This window comes from Acanthochromis polyacanthus, chromosome 6 (genome assembly GCF_021347895.1).
Source record: "Acanthochromis polyacanthus isolate Apoly-LR-REF ecotype Palm Island chromosome 6, KAUST_Apoly_ChrSc, whole genome shotgun sequence".
In the NCBI taxonomy this organism is placed as follows: domain Eukaryota; kingdom Metazoa; phylum Chordata; class Actinopteri; family Pomacentridae; genus Acanthochromis; species Acanthochromis polyacanthus.
In genome coordinates, this window is record NC_067118.1 from 30,150,856 (window position 1) to 30,166,192 (window position 15,337).

A 15,337-nucleotide genomic window follows, 5' to 3' on the forward strand; every position below is an offset into this window, starting at 1 on the left:
TCAATGACTGTAGCCTATAAATGCTTGCATTCATCCTCCCACAGCTCCCCGCCCCCTTCCTGTCATCTCCATTTTCAAGCCATAAAACACAGACTCATGTGGTAAGTCACATGGTGTCGTACCCCCATAACCTGTCTGTACAGTGTCAGCTCCTGAAGGATTGTTTGAGTCATCTTATTAAAGCATTTCGCTCCGTAATAACATTAACACTCTCTTAGCCACAATCCTCAGGAGACGAGTCGATCTGCAATCAGTCAGGAGGCCCTGGGAACACCTTCTGCCCCTTGTGGCTACAGCCTATGCATATAAACTATGGGGACTGGGGTAGGAAAGCTATATGTGTAGGACTTTTCATGTAGTAAACCGCAGAAACTAAAGAAACAAACAAGAACCATAAGGGATTCTAGATTCGTGGCCACAGCAAGAGCAAAACCGCGCTAGTAAAGGAAATTAAGGAGTGTTTATCTTACGCAGGATCTGACTGCGGTCGCGTCATCGTAATTACTGGCAGGGCCTTTCTTTAAATGGCTTATGGAACTCATTTGCATGATCATGTTCATTTGTTTGCCCAACTGTAATGGGAACGTGGTTAGAGTCATCCTCCAAGCCTTTTTCTGCCGCTACCAAACGTTCTATCAGCACAGCCACGGTAGGCGGTCATGGGAAGCATGGCTCACATGAGACTCAGTCGGCCTGAACTTCCTGTAGATAAAACCTGGTCTGCCCAGGAGAATAAGTAAGCAGAACAAAGCAGGCGGACACACACTCGCTCTCACATACACACACGTAAGCCCACAATCTGTCACACAAATAGGCCATATTGAAGCATTCACGATTATCCTTCATTCTTTGTAGCTGTCAGCATACTGTGACTAACAGGATGCTCTGCGAGAGTCGAACTTATGTGGACTTCTTACGTGACTGAAGTTAGCTGGGCTGAGATGCCGTATGCGTGGGTAGACCATTGTTGCAATACTCTCTCTCTCTCTCTCTCTCTCATACACACCCCCACTAGCTTTCTCAGGAGAGCGTGTTGCAGAGAGGATACTGGGGCTGTGATTCGGTGGGGTGTGTGATGCAATACTTTGTGTTTTCCCAGAGAATCCACAGGGGTTACAGCCCAAGTATTCCAGCTTACAGAGGAAAAGATCCACTCTCCCTAAATGTTCACACACTCTCATGCTGCAGCAGCTCTTTGTTTTATAGTCCCGGTGACAGCGTGCAGCTAAGATAATGAAACATGTTTTTCTTCACTCTGCTTTGTCACATACAATCCCTATCCCAAGGTAGTAGCACCAAAATATCAATATTATGGAGGTGGATTCCATTATTCCCTAAACTTTGCCACTTGCTACCTAATTGTGAAAAATGCTTCCTATTCAACGCATTGACGTAAGACAATGGAGACATTTATTATCTCCACCGCCTCTTTATGCTCGTGCTATGTGTGGGCTAGTCCACTGTTTTAAAAAAGGGACACTGATTAGAGGTACTCCAGCATCCAAAACAGGAACTGCCTAACATAGTTTATCCACAACATGAAAAGAAAAAGAACAGAGAGACCTGGGCGAGACATAAATAGTTTGGGAGAGAGGATGGAGAGCTAGCTGGACACAGAAAGGGTGGAGAAGGGTACACTGGAGTGAGAGGCTTTTTCCTGTTTTTGTCCTCATGTCCTCCTTGATTAGTGTGATGTAGAGGAACTGGAGTGAGGAGAGGAGGATGAAAGCCTCAAAAAATCTATTGAGAACCAAAAAAAAGTAGCACAAACATATGGATTTTATCAGTTAGGTAGTTTTTTCTGGTGCATGTTACGTATCTGCATGTTTTTGCAAAGCTACGTTTGGAGCAGGGTTGATTTGAATACAAAAATGTGGAATAATTTAGTCCTCAAATGCATTTAATAGCTCCAGCATTCCTTGTGGAGGTTTTTGCAGACACACATTCACACCCTGTGATCTCCCTGGAGGCCTGGCAGAGTTTGTGCTGTAAATCAAGACTCACAGACTTGTAAGAGGTGTAAATGAACAGCATGCGAGCTGATGTTGGTGTCATTGCCCAATGGCACCACAGAGACACACTAGGTGCTGTAAGAAGCACGGCGATGATAAATAACTGCTTACTTCTCGTTGCTTTTCCTGTGTTTACCTGACATGGTGCAGTGTGTCTGTGTTCACATCCACACACACACACATTTGTGCATTACACACATAGGAAAGAAGGCAGCCGTGTGTTTGTGTTAAAGGAAGTATGTGCTCTATATGTGGTACAAGTAGACACAGAACAATCACACTTTATGTCTAAAAGCTCAATATAACCACAAAAACATCTGCATCATTTCCTGTGGTGTAAATCTCAAAGAAATACACTAAGTAATGGGTCAGTTTCCAACAGTTTGTTTTCACACAGTATTAAAAGTAATACATTCTTTCTTTTCTTAACCGCCTCCCCTTTTAGCTGGGAAATATACGGTTTATTTATCTGCGCTGTCACTCTTGTGGGTTTCAAATTATCTGAATGCAGAGCCAAACCTTGTCCTCTCACCTAGACCAAACAGAAGTGCTGTTTTCATTCTTCAGCTACAATTTCTGATAGAGTCGGAGCCAGGCTAATAACACAGAGGGGTCACAGTGACCTCGGCTAAACCAGAGGGTCATTCGGAGAGGCAGGCGCACTGCTGGGCAAGTTATGCTACAGTGGCAAGATGATGCTAGATTGCTCCTGTCTGGCCGCAGAAGATGCTATCTGTAAAGTCGTGTTTTCATGGTGATTGGAGAGGTGACGGTGCTCTCCTTTCTTTCCGCGGCTTCTGAACGGAAAGTTAAGAGACTTGGGCTCAAATGATGCGTGAGAGTATGCCTCTGAACAACAGCAGAAATTGGACTAAGGAATTTGACAGAGCAGACACAGGAAAACAGATGAAAGGGAATAGCGCTGCGCATTAATTCCCCTATTGAGGCTTTGCTCTCTCACCACCACCATCAGCATTCACTTTCCTCTCGACACTCAGTTCCCTAAATTGCCTCCCCACTCATCCACCTTTCTGCTGTGCTCTCCACCTCGCCTCTCCAGCCCGCACTTTCTCACTCTGTCTGTCTCTTGTGGGATGTGAAGGGGGCTCTTAAGCTGCTCTTTATTTGCATGTGCTGTAGAGGATTAGGGGCTGAAGAGTCTCAGACTGGCACAGTTAAGAGTCTGCTTTGTGTGTGTATATACCTAAACCTTGTGTCTATTCAATTAGATCTCAGTCTTCAGCAGAAGAACACTTACACAGGCCCTTATCTCCGTGTGTGCCACACTCCACGTCTGCATCAGACAGCACCTCTGTTCTCTACATTCTGTCATGTTCATTATCGCCCGTCATTAGGGGAGTGTTTTTAGGGAGGTAATCTACTTATGAGCGCTAATTTATTGCACATATTACGGCACTTTTGCGAGCTTTTCTTTCTCTCTGTTCATTACTTCACTCTGTCTTTGTCAGATCTCCCCCCTGAGGGGTCCAGTGGAAGGAGGCACTCTGCTGACAGTACAGGGCAGGAACCTGGGCCGGAGGGCTGGAGCAGTGAAGGTCTATATAGGAGATGTGCCGTGCACCCTTCAGCCCGAGCGCTACACTGTCTCCACAGAGTAAGCATTACAACACACAACTGACATATGATTCACAAATTTGCAGTGTTTGCCCGCTGTTCCCTGAGCGTTTTCTCAAGCATGGAGCGTGCTGAGACATTTTTATTCTTTTATTTCCAGTACTGTGCACTTATTTAATTACATTTTACTCTATCGACATTGTCAAAATGACATGATTGCAGAAATAGGCCCTTTATCTGTACATCATATTAATTCTTTTCATTTGGATCGCTGTCAAACTATGCAGTAATGTTGCAGCTAGGACTTATGAGATGATAGCCAACAATTACCTGTTGTCATGGTAACCTGACATGCTTTCAGGCAGGTGAGTGTTCAGGTGCATGACAGGCAGAAAGAGACACACACACGGCAGAACAAGTGATGGAAAGATAGAAATCCTGACACGTACATCTCAGATGTGAACACTGCCTGTGTTAAAACTCTGTCAAATCAGACAGTACAGTCAGAGCTGCCTACTTTTAATGGATAGCAGAGACTGGCTCTCCCACACCGGAAAACTTTATCAGCTGGGAACATCGTGAAAAAAGCCAATAGGTGCCATGCTTTAAACATTTTTTAGGAACTACTACAGCATTTTATATACCTCTAAAAAAGGTGATGCAGTATAATTACAGGGAAACTCATGTTTACAGGTGGATATGTGTCGTAAAACATAAAAGCTATACATCTGTTTGTGGCTCCAGAAGGAGCTGTGGGAAATCTGATGAACTGATTAATAAGAACACTGGTTGGAGCTGAAGACTATGAGTCTGAAAAAGCAGGAAATCTGGGGGTTTGAAGTTACTTTATTAAAGCTTTGTAGATCCCTCCTCATCTTTGACTCTGGTGTCTCAAGGCTACACTAACTACTTCTAACACTCGATTCTACGTCTAAATTGTAACTGGTTGACTTGTATTGTAGATAATTTGGTTTTTGTTCTGTTTTGTTTTTTGTTTTTAATACAGAGGGACACATAGAATTAAAAAAGAACACTGCATCTTCCGTTCTGCTGCACCAATTGTGGTTATTTTCTTAAAGGTTGTATAATGTGCTTCATTTCAACAAATTAAAGTCTCATATCTCCAGAGAGTGTCTTTCAAGCTATCAGCTTAAAATACTACAGAAATTGTTTATTTTGCCATGACTGTCTACCCTGTAGTTTTAGCCTCGTTCTAAGCAAGCTGTTTCAGTGTCTGAAGCTCTGAAAACGCTGCTCAGTGGCGTAGTCGTTAGCACTTTCGCCTTGCAGCAAGAAGATCCCTGGTTCGAATCCCGGGGTGAGCCTGGGATCTTTCTGCATGGAGTTTGCATGTTCTCCCTGTGCATGCGTGGGTTTCCTCCGGGTTCTTTCCTCCCACAGTCCAAAAACATGCTGAGGTTAACTGAGTACTCTAAATTGCCTGTAGGTGTGAATGCGAGTGTGATTGTTCGTCTGTATATGTAGCCCTGTGACAGACTGGCGACCTGTCCTGGGTGTCGCCTGCATTCGCCCGAGTCAGCTGGGATAGACTCTAGCACACCCTGCGGCCCTAGTGAGGATAAAGAATAAAATGTATAGAGAATGGATGGATGGATGGAAGCTCTGAAAACCACAAAGCCACGCCCCCTTCAGGAAGAACACTCCAGGGCTCCAGAATGGAGCAATCCTCATAGGATTGCACTTTCCACCTGGTTACAGGCGAAACACATAACTTACTGAACATTTTAATATCGATAGACACAATTTGCCAGTGTTGCTAAATGCCCCACACAGCAGAGTGTGGCAGCTGTTGCATGGTAGCTACAGTGCTCCTGTCAAAAGGTAACGTCCTTCATCCCAGTGTAGATCACTGTCAACTAAATTGCAACCAAAATGAAAGCAATGTTTAACTAACAAAGAAAGAAAAGCAAAATAGACCATTAAAAGCCACTCATGTGGCCAAATTATGCTTTATCGTTTGAAATTATCTTTTTTTTTTGTTAAGGAATCCCCAGATGAAGCAGGTATTAAACCTGCTCTAACAAATCACCATCACAGATCGTTAATATCTGCCTCGTACGAATCCACCAATCTTGAGATTAGAATACCAAAACGCCCATGTAGAGCTTAGTTTTCATGTATTCATGAAGCTAATTCTCACAAATATTATTATGCAGCACACTTCTCATTTTAAATGACTCCATCTCCATCCCTCCGAAGCTCAGGGACCATCACACTGTCACCATGGAGACAGCAGGACCCTACTTTGACACCGGGATAACAGAGCTGAGTGGAAGTCAGTAACTCTACAATTACATCCAAACTTCCATTCAGTATCTGTAATGTTGCTTGAATGGAACTGTTTATCTGGTCTTGCTCTACTGAAGCCAATCATTATATTAAGACCATTTCTAAGGTGACCTGTGGGTCTTACCTGTCACTCCAGCTGCCTGACACGTTTCCTCCAAACCACACATGTCGAAAACAGCGAATCACATTTCACTCCGCGGGTGATCTCATCTCGTGTCGTCATTCCTCATTGGCTTCTGAGGCCGGTTGTTGTGACAGTGGAGCGCATCCTCATTTTTAGAGGTGGCACCGACAAATCATAACACGTCATTTGATCTGAGAATATCAGCACGTTTGACTAGCACCACGAACCTACGGTTTTCTACTTCTATACTTGTGGGGACCTTCAGTGATTGTGAGTCATTTAATCTCACCTTGATTTGAGCCTAATTTAGAGGAGTCTGAATGTGTTCACACCACACCCATAAAGCCTCTTGACTATGCAAGAAACCAATAAGATAACGTAGTTTTACAAAAAAAAAGCCTCATTTGCAAGATTTACATTTAAACTGCCTCTTGCAAAAAATACATCAAGACATAGACACACACACGCCGGCGTACACACACCTGCGCATGTGACCTCATTTGCTAGGAGTGTTGAGACAGGTGTCTGCTCATGTGCTGAAATGTGAAAGTTCACATCTGTGTGCCAAAAGGAAAATGTGCAGCACTGGAGAGACTCTGCTCCTCTCACTCGGTGTCAACATGTTAATTAATGGCACAGTCAGTCTAGGCACACCTCATTTACTGGAGTACTTCTCTGGATATTTGGCTCAGATCCTCCACGCTGCCCTCTCTGTCATTTGCATATGAGCCCTCGGTGCCCTCCGCCCTGTCCATTTAGCAGAACCAGAAATCACATCCAGGCGTCATACAGAGCCGATTGTTGATGATCCTCATCAGCCACTCGAGGGAAATGATCGCAGACATCTCAGCGTAGCCCAAATATTGCCCTCTGAAACCCATAATATCTCCGCAGTGGGGCAGGCGCAGGAATGTGGAGCAGGGGTCAGTCCACGGCTCTGTGTGCTCCTGCTGGGAGTCTGTCTGTCCTTTTGACTGCGATCACACTCTGCTCACGCACACCGGCGTATCTGCAGGTCTTGCAAGTCTTTTTGTGTGTTTTTGCGTCTGATTGCGAGCTGCTGGGAGACGTCACACACCAACTGTGTAATTTAGATGTGAAGATGTTGCGACATAAATTGGACATGTAAGAGGCTGGGGAGTGTGGAGCCTTTTTTGTAGCATTTCAGTCGACACCATCAGACCAGTAGCAGGTGCTTTCACGACTTCCAACTTTAGTAGCTATAAGATAAACATACTTATAAATGAATTCATTGGTATTGAATTATACCATGAAGAAATATTGTTATATCTTGATAAATGATGAATTGTGTTATGTATTTTCTCTAGCTCCTTCAATGTTAGGATTTTCAGTATTTCATCATTGTAAAGTAATATATTTTAGCTTTGAACAGCTGGATGAAAAAATAAGACAGGTGAAGACGTCACATAAAGGAAAAAATGAAAAAGATCACATTCAACATTAAGAAATAACTTTGTGCAAAAACATTCCATGTAAAATGCATCTTAAAAGAGCATTTCCTATTTCATTGACAGAAGTATTTCACAAACATTGACCAAACTGTCAAAAATGAATAGTGTTTAAGGAGGTTATCCCTCACATTGGGATTTCATTTGGCACCCAAGATTTTTCCTTGTCAGAAAACCTACCCAGGAATTAGCCTGATTCTTAGACCCTGTGAGCATTTACAACTCCTTCTTCATTCCAAATCTGGACCAGATACACCACCTAAAGTTTGCTCTAAACCTGCACTGTTTAAAGCCTGTGGATTAACTCATTATGCACAAAAATACAGAAAGGCTCATTCAAAATAATGTAAAATATTTTGAGGCCACGTTGTTTCATTATGTTTTTCCATCATAGTTTCATACTTTGGCTGGTAATATCATTAAACAGGGCTTCAATAAAGGTTTCTGGATAGTCTTTACAACTCAGTGAACCCTACTTAAACTCTGACATACACCCAGCTTGTATTTATACTTCATTTGAACTTAATCACAGCTTCTATCTGCTGGTAAGCCTTTGTCTATGCTCTTCAAGAAATACCTTTTTTTTTGTTTGTCTTTATCTCAGAATAATCCTCAACATTATGGTTCAGTAGCAGACTTCACACAATGTGATGTATTGTTTTGATAATAGTTTAATTCTCAGCCTGAAGCAAACCTGCAGGTTCAGACTGATTCCGGCTCCTGTTTCTTTTATTTCCCTCAGGCTCGAACCTGTGAATAGTCATGTTTCATTCTGTTTGCCCTCTTTTTTTTTCTTTCTTCTCTAAATTAGAGCATGTGAAATGAAGCATTTTCTTCAAACAGGTGCGTGTCTGCCCTCATGCCACGTAACTGACAGGAGTGTAATTTGAGTGTAATGACATTCTGTACCTGATGCTGCTGTAATTAATGAGCAGGAATGTAGACCCTGCTATCAACAGATGGCTGATACTGCAGCTTATTTTAGAATATATTTTAATAGCTATTCGGGCTTATGAGCAAAAATCTGCGGTTTAATTGGGCTCCATCAAAAGCTGCAGGGTTTAGAAGTACATTTCAATTTGAATAGGGAAAGGCCGGATTTTTTAAAAACACACTGGGATACAACAAGTTTCCTCCTGGTCTCCTCCCTGACAGCTTGACCCCAGCCAAGCCTAGATCTGTCCAGCCCAGCCTCATCTCACTGTATGTCCTGCCAGGTCCTCCTACACAAAGCAAAGCTTCTCCGCTTATGTAAATACCCCACGATTCCTCTGTCAATCACCCGATCACTAGCTGAGAATATATAACCACTGTAGCAGCAGGCACCTGACTAAATAAACCGACAGGGTGTCAAGCTGGAAGGGGATCATGTGAAGCGATAAAGGTTGTGTTACCCCCCTAGTACGTTTATCCCCGTGAGGTCCAAGAACAGTAGGTCCCTGTGCCTCGACACACCACCGTGCCATTAATATGAGACGTCCCCGTAGAGCGCGCTCTGATGACACAGGGTTTAATCACAGCCAGGAGGCGAGAGAACAAGCCTGAGCAGCCCCTTAATCTCCTCTGCGGTTAAACACATCTGGTCTGAGGAGCTTTGACCTTTACATCTCTTAATATCTGATATCTCAAGGCTTTATTTGATTCCATATGCAAATGCAATAGGGACTGATGAATTACTTCATAACCAGCATTCTCCAAGATTCATTTTGTGTCTTTGTGTGTTTATATTAATTTCCCTCGCTTACAATTTGAGTTGAGCAACTTCTTTTCATAAGCAAGTTTATTAAATTGAAATCATAAGTCACATTTTTTGAGTGTTATCCAAGTCGCGCTTTTTTAAAATTATTATTAAATTGGTCTCTTTTTGTGGTGTTTTGTCCCCAGGCTGGTGTGTCTCACTGGGAAGTCCGCACAAGACAGGACAGATATTGTCCACGTGGAAGTGGATCAGAGCGGGACGGGGACGTCAAAGGAGAGCTTCTCGTACTTAGTGAGTACTCTCCAGACATCTACCCTCCGACTGTTTCGTGCTTTCTGTTATGCCCGTCTCTTCCCCAACAGTCCTCCTCTGTGCTCTTTTTCCTCGTTCCCCACTGGGAGAGCCTTCCCAAGTGTGTCAGTTGAGTGTTAACAGATGCATTTTATGATCCAGAGGAATGCAAGTGTGTGGGAATCTTCAAACGTCCATCTGAGCTGCAGCTAAGCACCATTGTCATCCTGCGCTCACTGCCAGCAAAAACAAATATGGTGATTGTTGGAATGTCCCTTTGCTCTGAATTCATCACTGGACGAGGAGAGCGAGCCAGCATTGTGTTAATTGACCTCGACCCTCACAGTCTCTCATGGATTAAGAATATTCAGTCTGTGGAAATACCCATGTAAGCCCTTTGTTTCTCTTTGTTTATAGACAAAGAGTTTCTTATTATTCAGCGCTGGAACGGTCTATCATTTCAGCAGCTTCTAAGAGCAGCTCTGCCTGTGAGTCATCCCACTGAGAAATCACCCTCATCTTGAAGCCCTTCTTGATACATTGGGATGAAGGAAATCCAGAACAACAAACATTACGCCAGGCTGTTGTGGGAACTCCTCTTGGGCTTCCTTACCCAACTCTGAGATGCTCAATGTGAAGTGGGGGATTTTTTACTGCAGGGTGCTGAGGAGATGTGGGAGAAAGGGAAAACAGTTTTGGAGACAGGATATGTGCCTCCACTGCATCTCCTTCCTCAAACCTTTAGACGGAAACATCTGCCTCCTTACACCCACTCTGACACACAAACACACAATAGGTCTGATCCATCTGTGTGCACTGAGGAAGTGAATCCTGTCAGTGAGGATAAGAGGTTTCCCCTGAGGGGAGGTTCACGGCGGGGATAGAAAGTTCGGAAAGAGCAGGAATGCTGATGCTGGTAGCTGCAGAGCTGGACAGCGATATTCATCTTGGCCCAAGGAGCTTTTGTTTGTGTGTGTTTGTGTGCATGTGTGTGTGTGTTGGCATGTTTATATAAGTGTACATGCAGTGTTTCACGCGTATGCATGAGCATTATTACTTCTTGCCCGCAGTATAACAGTCCTGCTAGCTTGAGCCCAAAGGCCTGTTGGCTTCAGCAGCACTTTAGCATACTGCAGCGTGGGCTGTCTTCACAGTTTTCTTCACTAATTTACTGTTATAGTCAGCAGCTGTCTCAGCCAATCTGTAAAGACGAGATTTGAACCTCAAAGGATGAGGAAAGATTTTATTTGGTGTCAAGAGAAGCATTATAGAGCACAAACAGTTTCAGTAAGCCTGTCTTTTCCAGTGACAGTAGCTGTCAGATGTCCACCGATAAATCTGATGTCTTGCTAGTCATGCCGCATTTCCCCTCTGCACGCAGATGCCAAAGCTGCTGTCAATGGAGCCGAGGAAAGGCTCTCGTGCAGGAGGAACAAGAGTGACCATCAGGGGGGAACACCTGGACATTGGCTCTCAGGTTATGGTCAGAGTCAACAACACATGGGAATGCAACATCACAGAGTGAGTACGACCTGTTTTAAACACAACAGTTGTTTTTAAATGTTTGAGGCGAGACCAGATCGCCATGACTTTCAAAGCTGCCCACTAAATTACAAAACGCTTGAACAGTTTTCTTTGCTTTTCACATAGTGCAAGTGTTTTTTAATAGCTGATGCCAATTGCATGAACCTAATGATTAAATATTCAGACAGTATCGCTTTGTGAAGCCTGCATGAAGCTGTTCGAGCTGCTGGCACATTTAAATTCAGCACCTCCACTTGTAGTCATAGTGCATTCCGAAATAGCTCTGTGACCTCCATGAGAGTTTGCCAAGCTGTAATAAACATAACTTCAATTGTGATCTGAAGAATTCTTTGGGATTAAACATTTGCAGACATCACAAGTTTTGAGGTTGCGATGTTTACTGCATTTTTACAGGAAAACGGATGAAACGATTGAATGCACCATGCCTGAAGCGGGGCAGGCACACACTGACTCAGTGACAGTGTGTGTGGAGTTTGAGAACCTTCCCTGTCAGGTTGTGGAGCTTAGCGCCACGTACACCTATGAGAAGAACCCCACTATCGGCTACATCCACCCCAAAAAGAGCTTCCTCAGGTAGGCCGACTGCAACACACACTGTAAGCATTAAAACCAAAATGTCACAAGCATCTCAAACTTCACAGTCACAGACATGAACCATTTGTCTAATGTGGTCCAGAGTATCTTCTTCCTATTGTGTTCTAAACTGCACAGCATGTGTGTGACAGAGCAGTGGCATGTCTTTGATGACACGAGCAGATTTTCACTGCAGCCAGACTGGTTTGCATTATTATCTTGTCCTCTGTTTCTCTCTCACTTTGCTGCAGTGTCCTAAAGTACTTACATACCAGTATGAAGTTGACACATTTTTGTCACGGCTGAAATGTGACTCTCTTGTTCTTGTGTGTGTCACAGTGGTGGCAGGACCATCACAGTGACAGGCCTGGGTTTTGATCTGGTGCAGAGTGTCACTATGCAGGTGCTGGGAATCGGGCAAACGGTGAGTAATCGGCCGAATTGGTCCGTTTTTGATGAGTTTTGCAGTCGTATAATCGGCCATGTGGAAATTTCTAATTAAGTGGAGCAAATTAAAAATGTAATTTTAACACATCATGTAGCCATGTTGCAATCTAAGTAAAAGAATTAAGGAAAATATGCTCATTTGCTTTCATTACGAATTGTCAAACAAACCCAAATTATATTTTTCAACTCAGATGTAAGTAGGTCATGTTATTAAACATCTGACTCAAGTAACCCCTAACCCCACCTGGTCGAGGCAGATGTCCGCCTTTCTTGAACCTGGTTCTCCTGGAGGTTTTTGTTCCTGGTTAAGGGGAGTTTTTTTGTTGGATTTTTCTGTATAAATTTTGTAAGGTCTTCACCTTCTCTGAAGTACTTTTGAATGACATAAACTGTGAATTGACTCTACAACAAGATAGAATTAATTTGAATTGAATTGAACTGAATTTGACTGAACTGAATGGAACTGAAAATTAATGGAACTGAAAATGAATGGAACTGAACTGAAAGGAACTCAATCAAACTGAATTGAACCAAAATGAATTGAACTGAATCAAACTGATTTGAATTGTACAAAATCCATTATAAGCTACCATGTCCTTTCTGGTCCTCTTCCAGCACTGTGAGGTTCTCTCCCCCTCGACAATCATCTGCCCTTCCCCAGCGTCCAGCCAGTCCCAGCAGACCTCTGTGCAGTTCTTCCTGAATGGAGTCCCCTACAAGGGGGACAGTCCTTCGTCCTCTGAGGATGAGCCAGAGGAGGAGGAGGAGGAGGAACCTCATAAAGGTCACTTCAACTTGGAATATGTGGAGGATCCTCAGTTCTTCACTGCCAACAAGGAGAAGCTGATTAAACACCATTCAGGAGAGCCACTAACGCTCATCATCAATGTGAGTGACACTGCTGAGACAAGACTTTCAGTTCACATTCGTGCTTGACTCCTGATGAGTCAAGAAAATATCCACCTTCTTTCAGAAAACTGGTGTTTCCAGTCAGTGTTGTTAGCCTCCAGTTAAATGAATATATTGATTGCATGTTTACTTGTATTTTACATAGCATTTTTAACAGAAATATGTCACAGTTGTTCAATCTAGTGCTAAAATTGTATCACATATGAAGCAGAACTATAACCAGCGTGTTCAAACTTAGCCCTTTTGAATAACTAAAAGACTGTTACTTTGACAAGCTTTCAACAATATTAAGCAACAGGCTTCATGAGTAGAATAACATTTATAAAATGAACTCAAAAACTGTCAAACTAAAATTCAAAGAGATGCATCATAAATATAACAATCTACATGGCAACAAAGAATAAGATACCTAATCATAAAATCTCTACAACATTCAAAAGACACTTGTTACAAGTCATCAGTGTCAGGATCACTCAAGAGCAAAATGAGTCAGTCAGTGCAAATCATTTAAAATTATACTTTTGATTTTACTAAATGTTGGAACAAGTGGAAAAGACACAGCATTACTGAAGCAGTTCAGCTTCAGGGTGAACCAAACTTCACTGCATAGTGTATTTCACTGCAAAACAAAAAACAAAAAAACTCAAATAAATGTCTACAATCACCAATGGAGGATTCATCCTCAGGTGACTATGAATGCCTGTACAATGTGCAGTAGTTGTTGCGATATCTCAATCTGGCCAAAAGAAGTGGATGCTCTGGAGAGCCAACTAGCATTGCAATCCCAACAGCCACACCGGTAGCATCTCTATTAAAAATTAGACAAATATAGTGAGCTGTTTTTTCATCAAAAAGCAATCAGGACTAAAGATACTATCAGGAGAAATCGAACTACTGACATTCTCAGCTTTGAAGCATCAATCAAACTCTTGAACAAGTGATGCTATTTTTTTGGCAGCTGCTTGTGTTTTGGCTCCAAAAGCAGCGCTGCTATAAACGTGACTGCACCCACTGTGAACAGCAGACAGAGCTGAACGCTTCTTTATTCATATTCACATAAACCAGAGGCACATAAAACACATCAAAGGGCCTGTCCTCTGAAATGTGTTGATTCCTGTTGGGGGTCTTCGGGGGGGAAGGGTGCCGTGGCAGCTCAGTGGGAGGTCCCATGTTCCTGTGTTCTGGCTGAACTAAGCACCTGTCTGCATGGATTCATCTCCCTAAAGGGCTGCTGGCTGTGACACCGAACGACGTGCTACATGCTAGGAGCACAGACAGGGAAGTTTGAACATGATGCAGCTTCCCCTTTATGTGTTTGTGTGCCAGGATGAGGCCCCTGCAGGAATCGCTGCCTCAGCCCGTCTCCTCGAGACTGTTGTTTCCTGTTCCTGTGGATTCCACTTGTGGTGGACCTGAGGGGGGGTGGTGAGGCTGGAGAGGGAATGTGTTTGTTTAATAGCGTGGCTTGTTAGCCAGGCGGATCCTATATTAAGGACATGAGCTGGAATGTGGGCGGGTTTTGTTTGCTTTCATCCTGTTTCAGCGTTTACAACCCGTTGTTTTCGCCTGATTAATTTAAGTGTGAAAATGCATATCGGGTTTATAAAATATATTTTCGCAGTATGCTCAAACATATTTGTTAAGATAGTTTGACACTGTTTGTGTCTGTAAGTTATGTTTGTGTGTTGTGTCTGCACACGGAAGCATTTGTTGACAGAGACCCAGGGGGCTGCATCCTGCAGTAGGGACAAGACTGTGCCCTGAGGGTGTAATCAAAGCAAGGAAGCACACAGGGGACAAACACACACATACTTCTCCACTTGTGATTCATACATTTAGGGGAAATTGCAGTTTCGTACAAATGGGTTTGTATTTTTGTAGTTTTGGACATCATTTTAACTCATAAAAATGACACTGCGCATACCAAGTAAATTGCAGAGATCTAAGAATGCCGCAAAATTGCTAAAAAGGAAGAAAAATAAGCAGAAACACAAGCAGTCATATGAGACAGGCTGTGCACAGTCCTCGAGGGTAGCCAAAATTATTTAGAACAGGGAACAGAATTTTTCTTGTGTTACGGCTGCTGTTGTGAACAGTCAGCACAGGTCACAGACTTACTAGCTGGTTGGATTTTTACCTTAAAAGAAAGCACTTTAGTAATGCAATTTGTTTACAGCAAAGCATCAGATTGTCTGTCCATTCTCTGTCCATACAACCGTGCCAGTGTATACCCTTTTTGAAAGGGATTTTAGGGGTTGTGCTGGGCAAGACACTACTATAGAATGGTAAAGTAAACTGTTTCAGAATATATCTAGCATTTCACCACTTTTTAATTTTTTTTTCCAATCATCAGCTGACATGTACACAAATACCAAAATTCTAT

General features: G+C 43.0%; 1 protein-coding gene across 1 annotated transcript in view; it reads left to right on the forward strand.

The window, feature by feature from the left end:
- plxnd1 (plexin D1) overlaps positions 1-15,337 on the forward strand; it is a 75,322-nt gene that overhangs the window by 31,160 nt on the left and 28,825 nt on the right. The window contains 6 exon segments of the mRNA XM_022189133.2: positions 3,482-3,627; positions 9,375-9,480; positions 10,862-11,001; positions 11,419-11,598; positions 11,938-12,022; positions 12,661-12,933. Coding sequence (XP_022044825.2) covers positions 3,482-3,627; positions 9,375-9,480; positions 10,862-11,001; positions 11,419-11,598; positions 11,938-12,022; positions 12,661-12,933 — 930 coding nt within the window.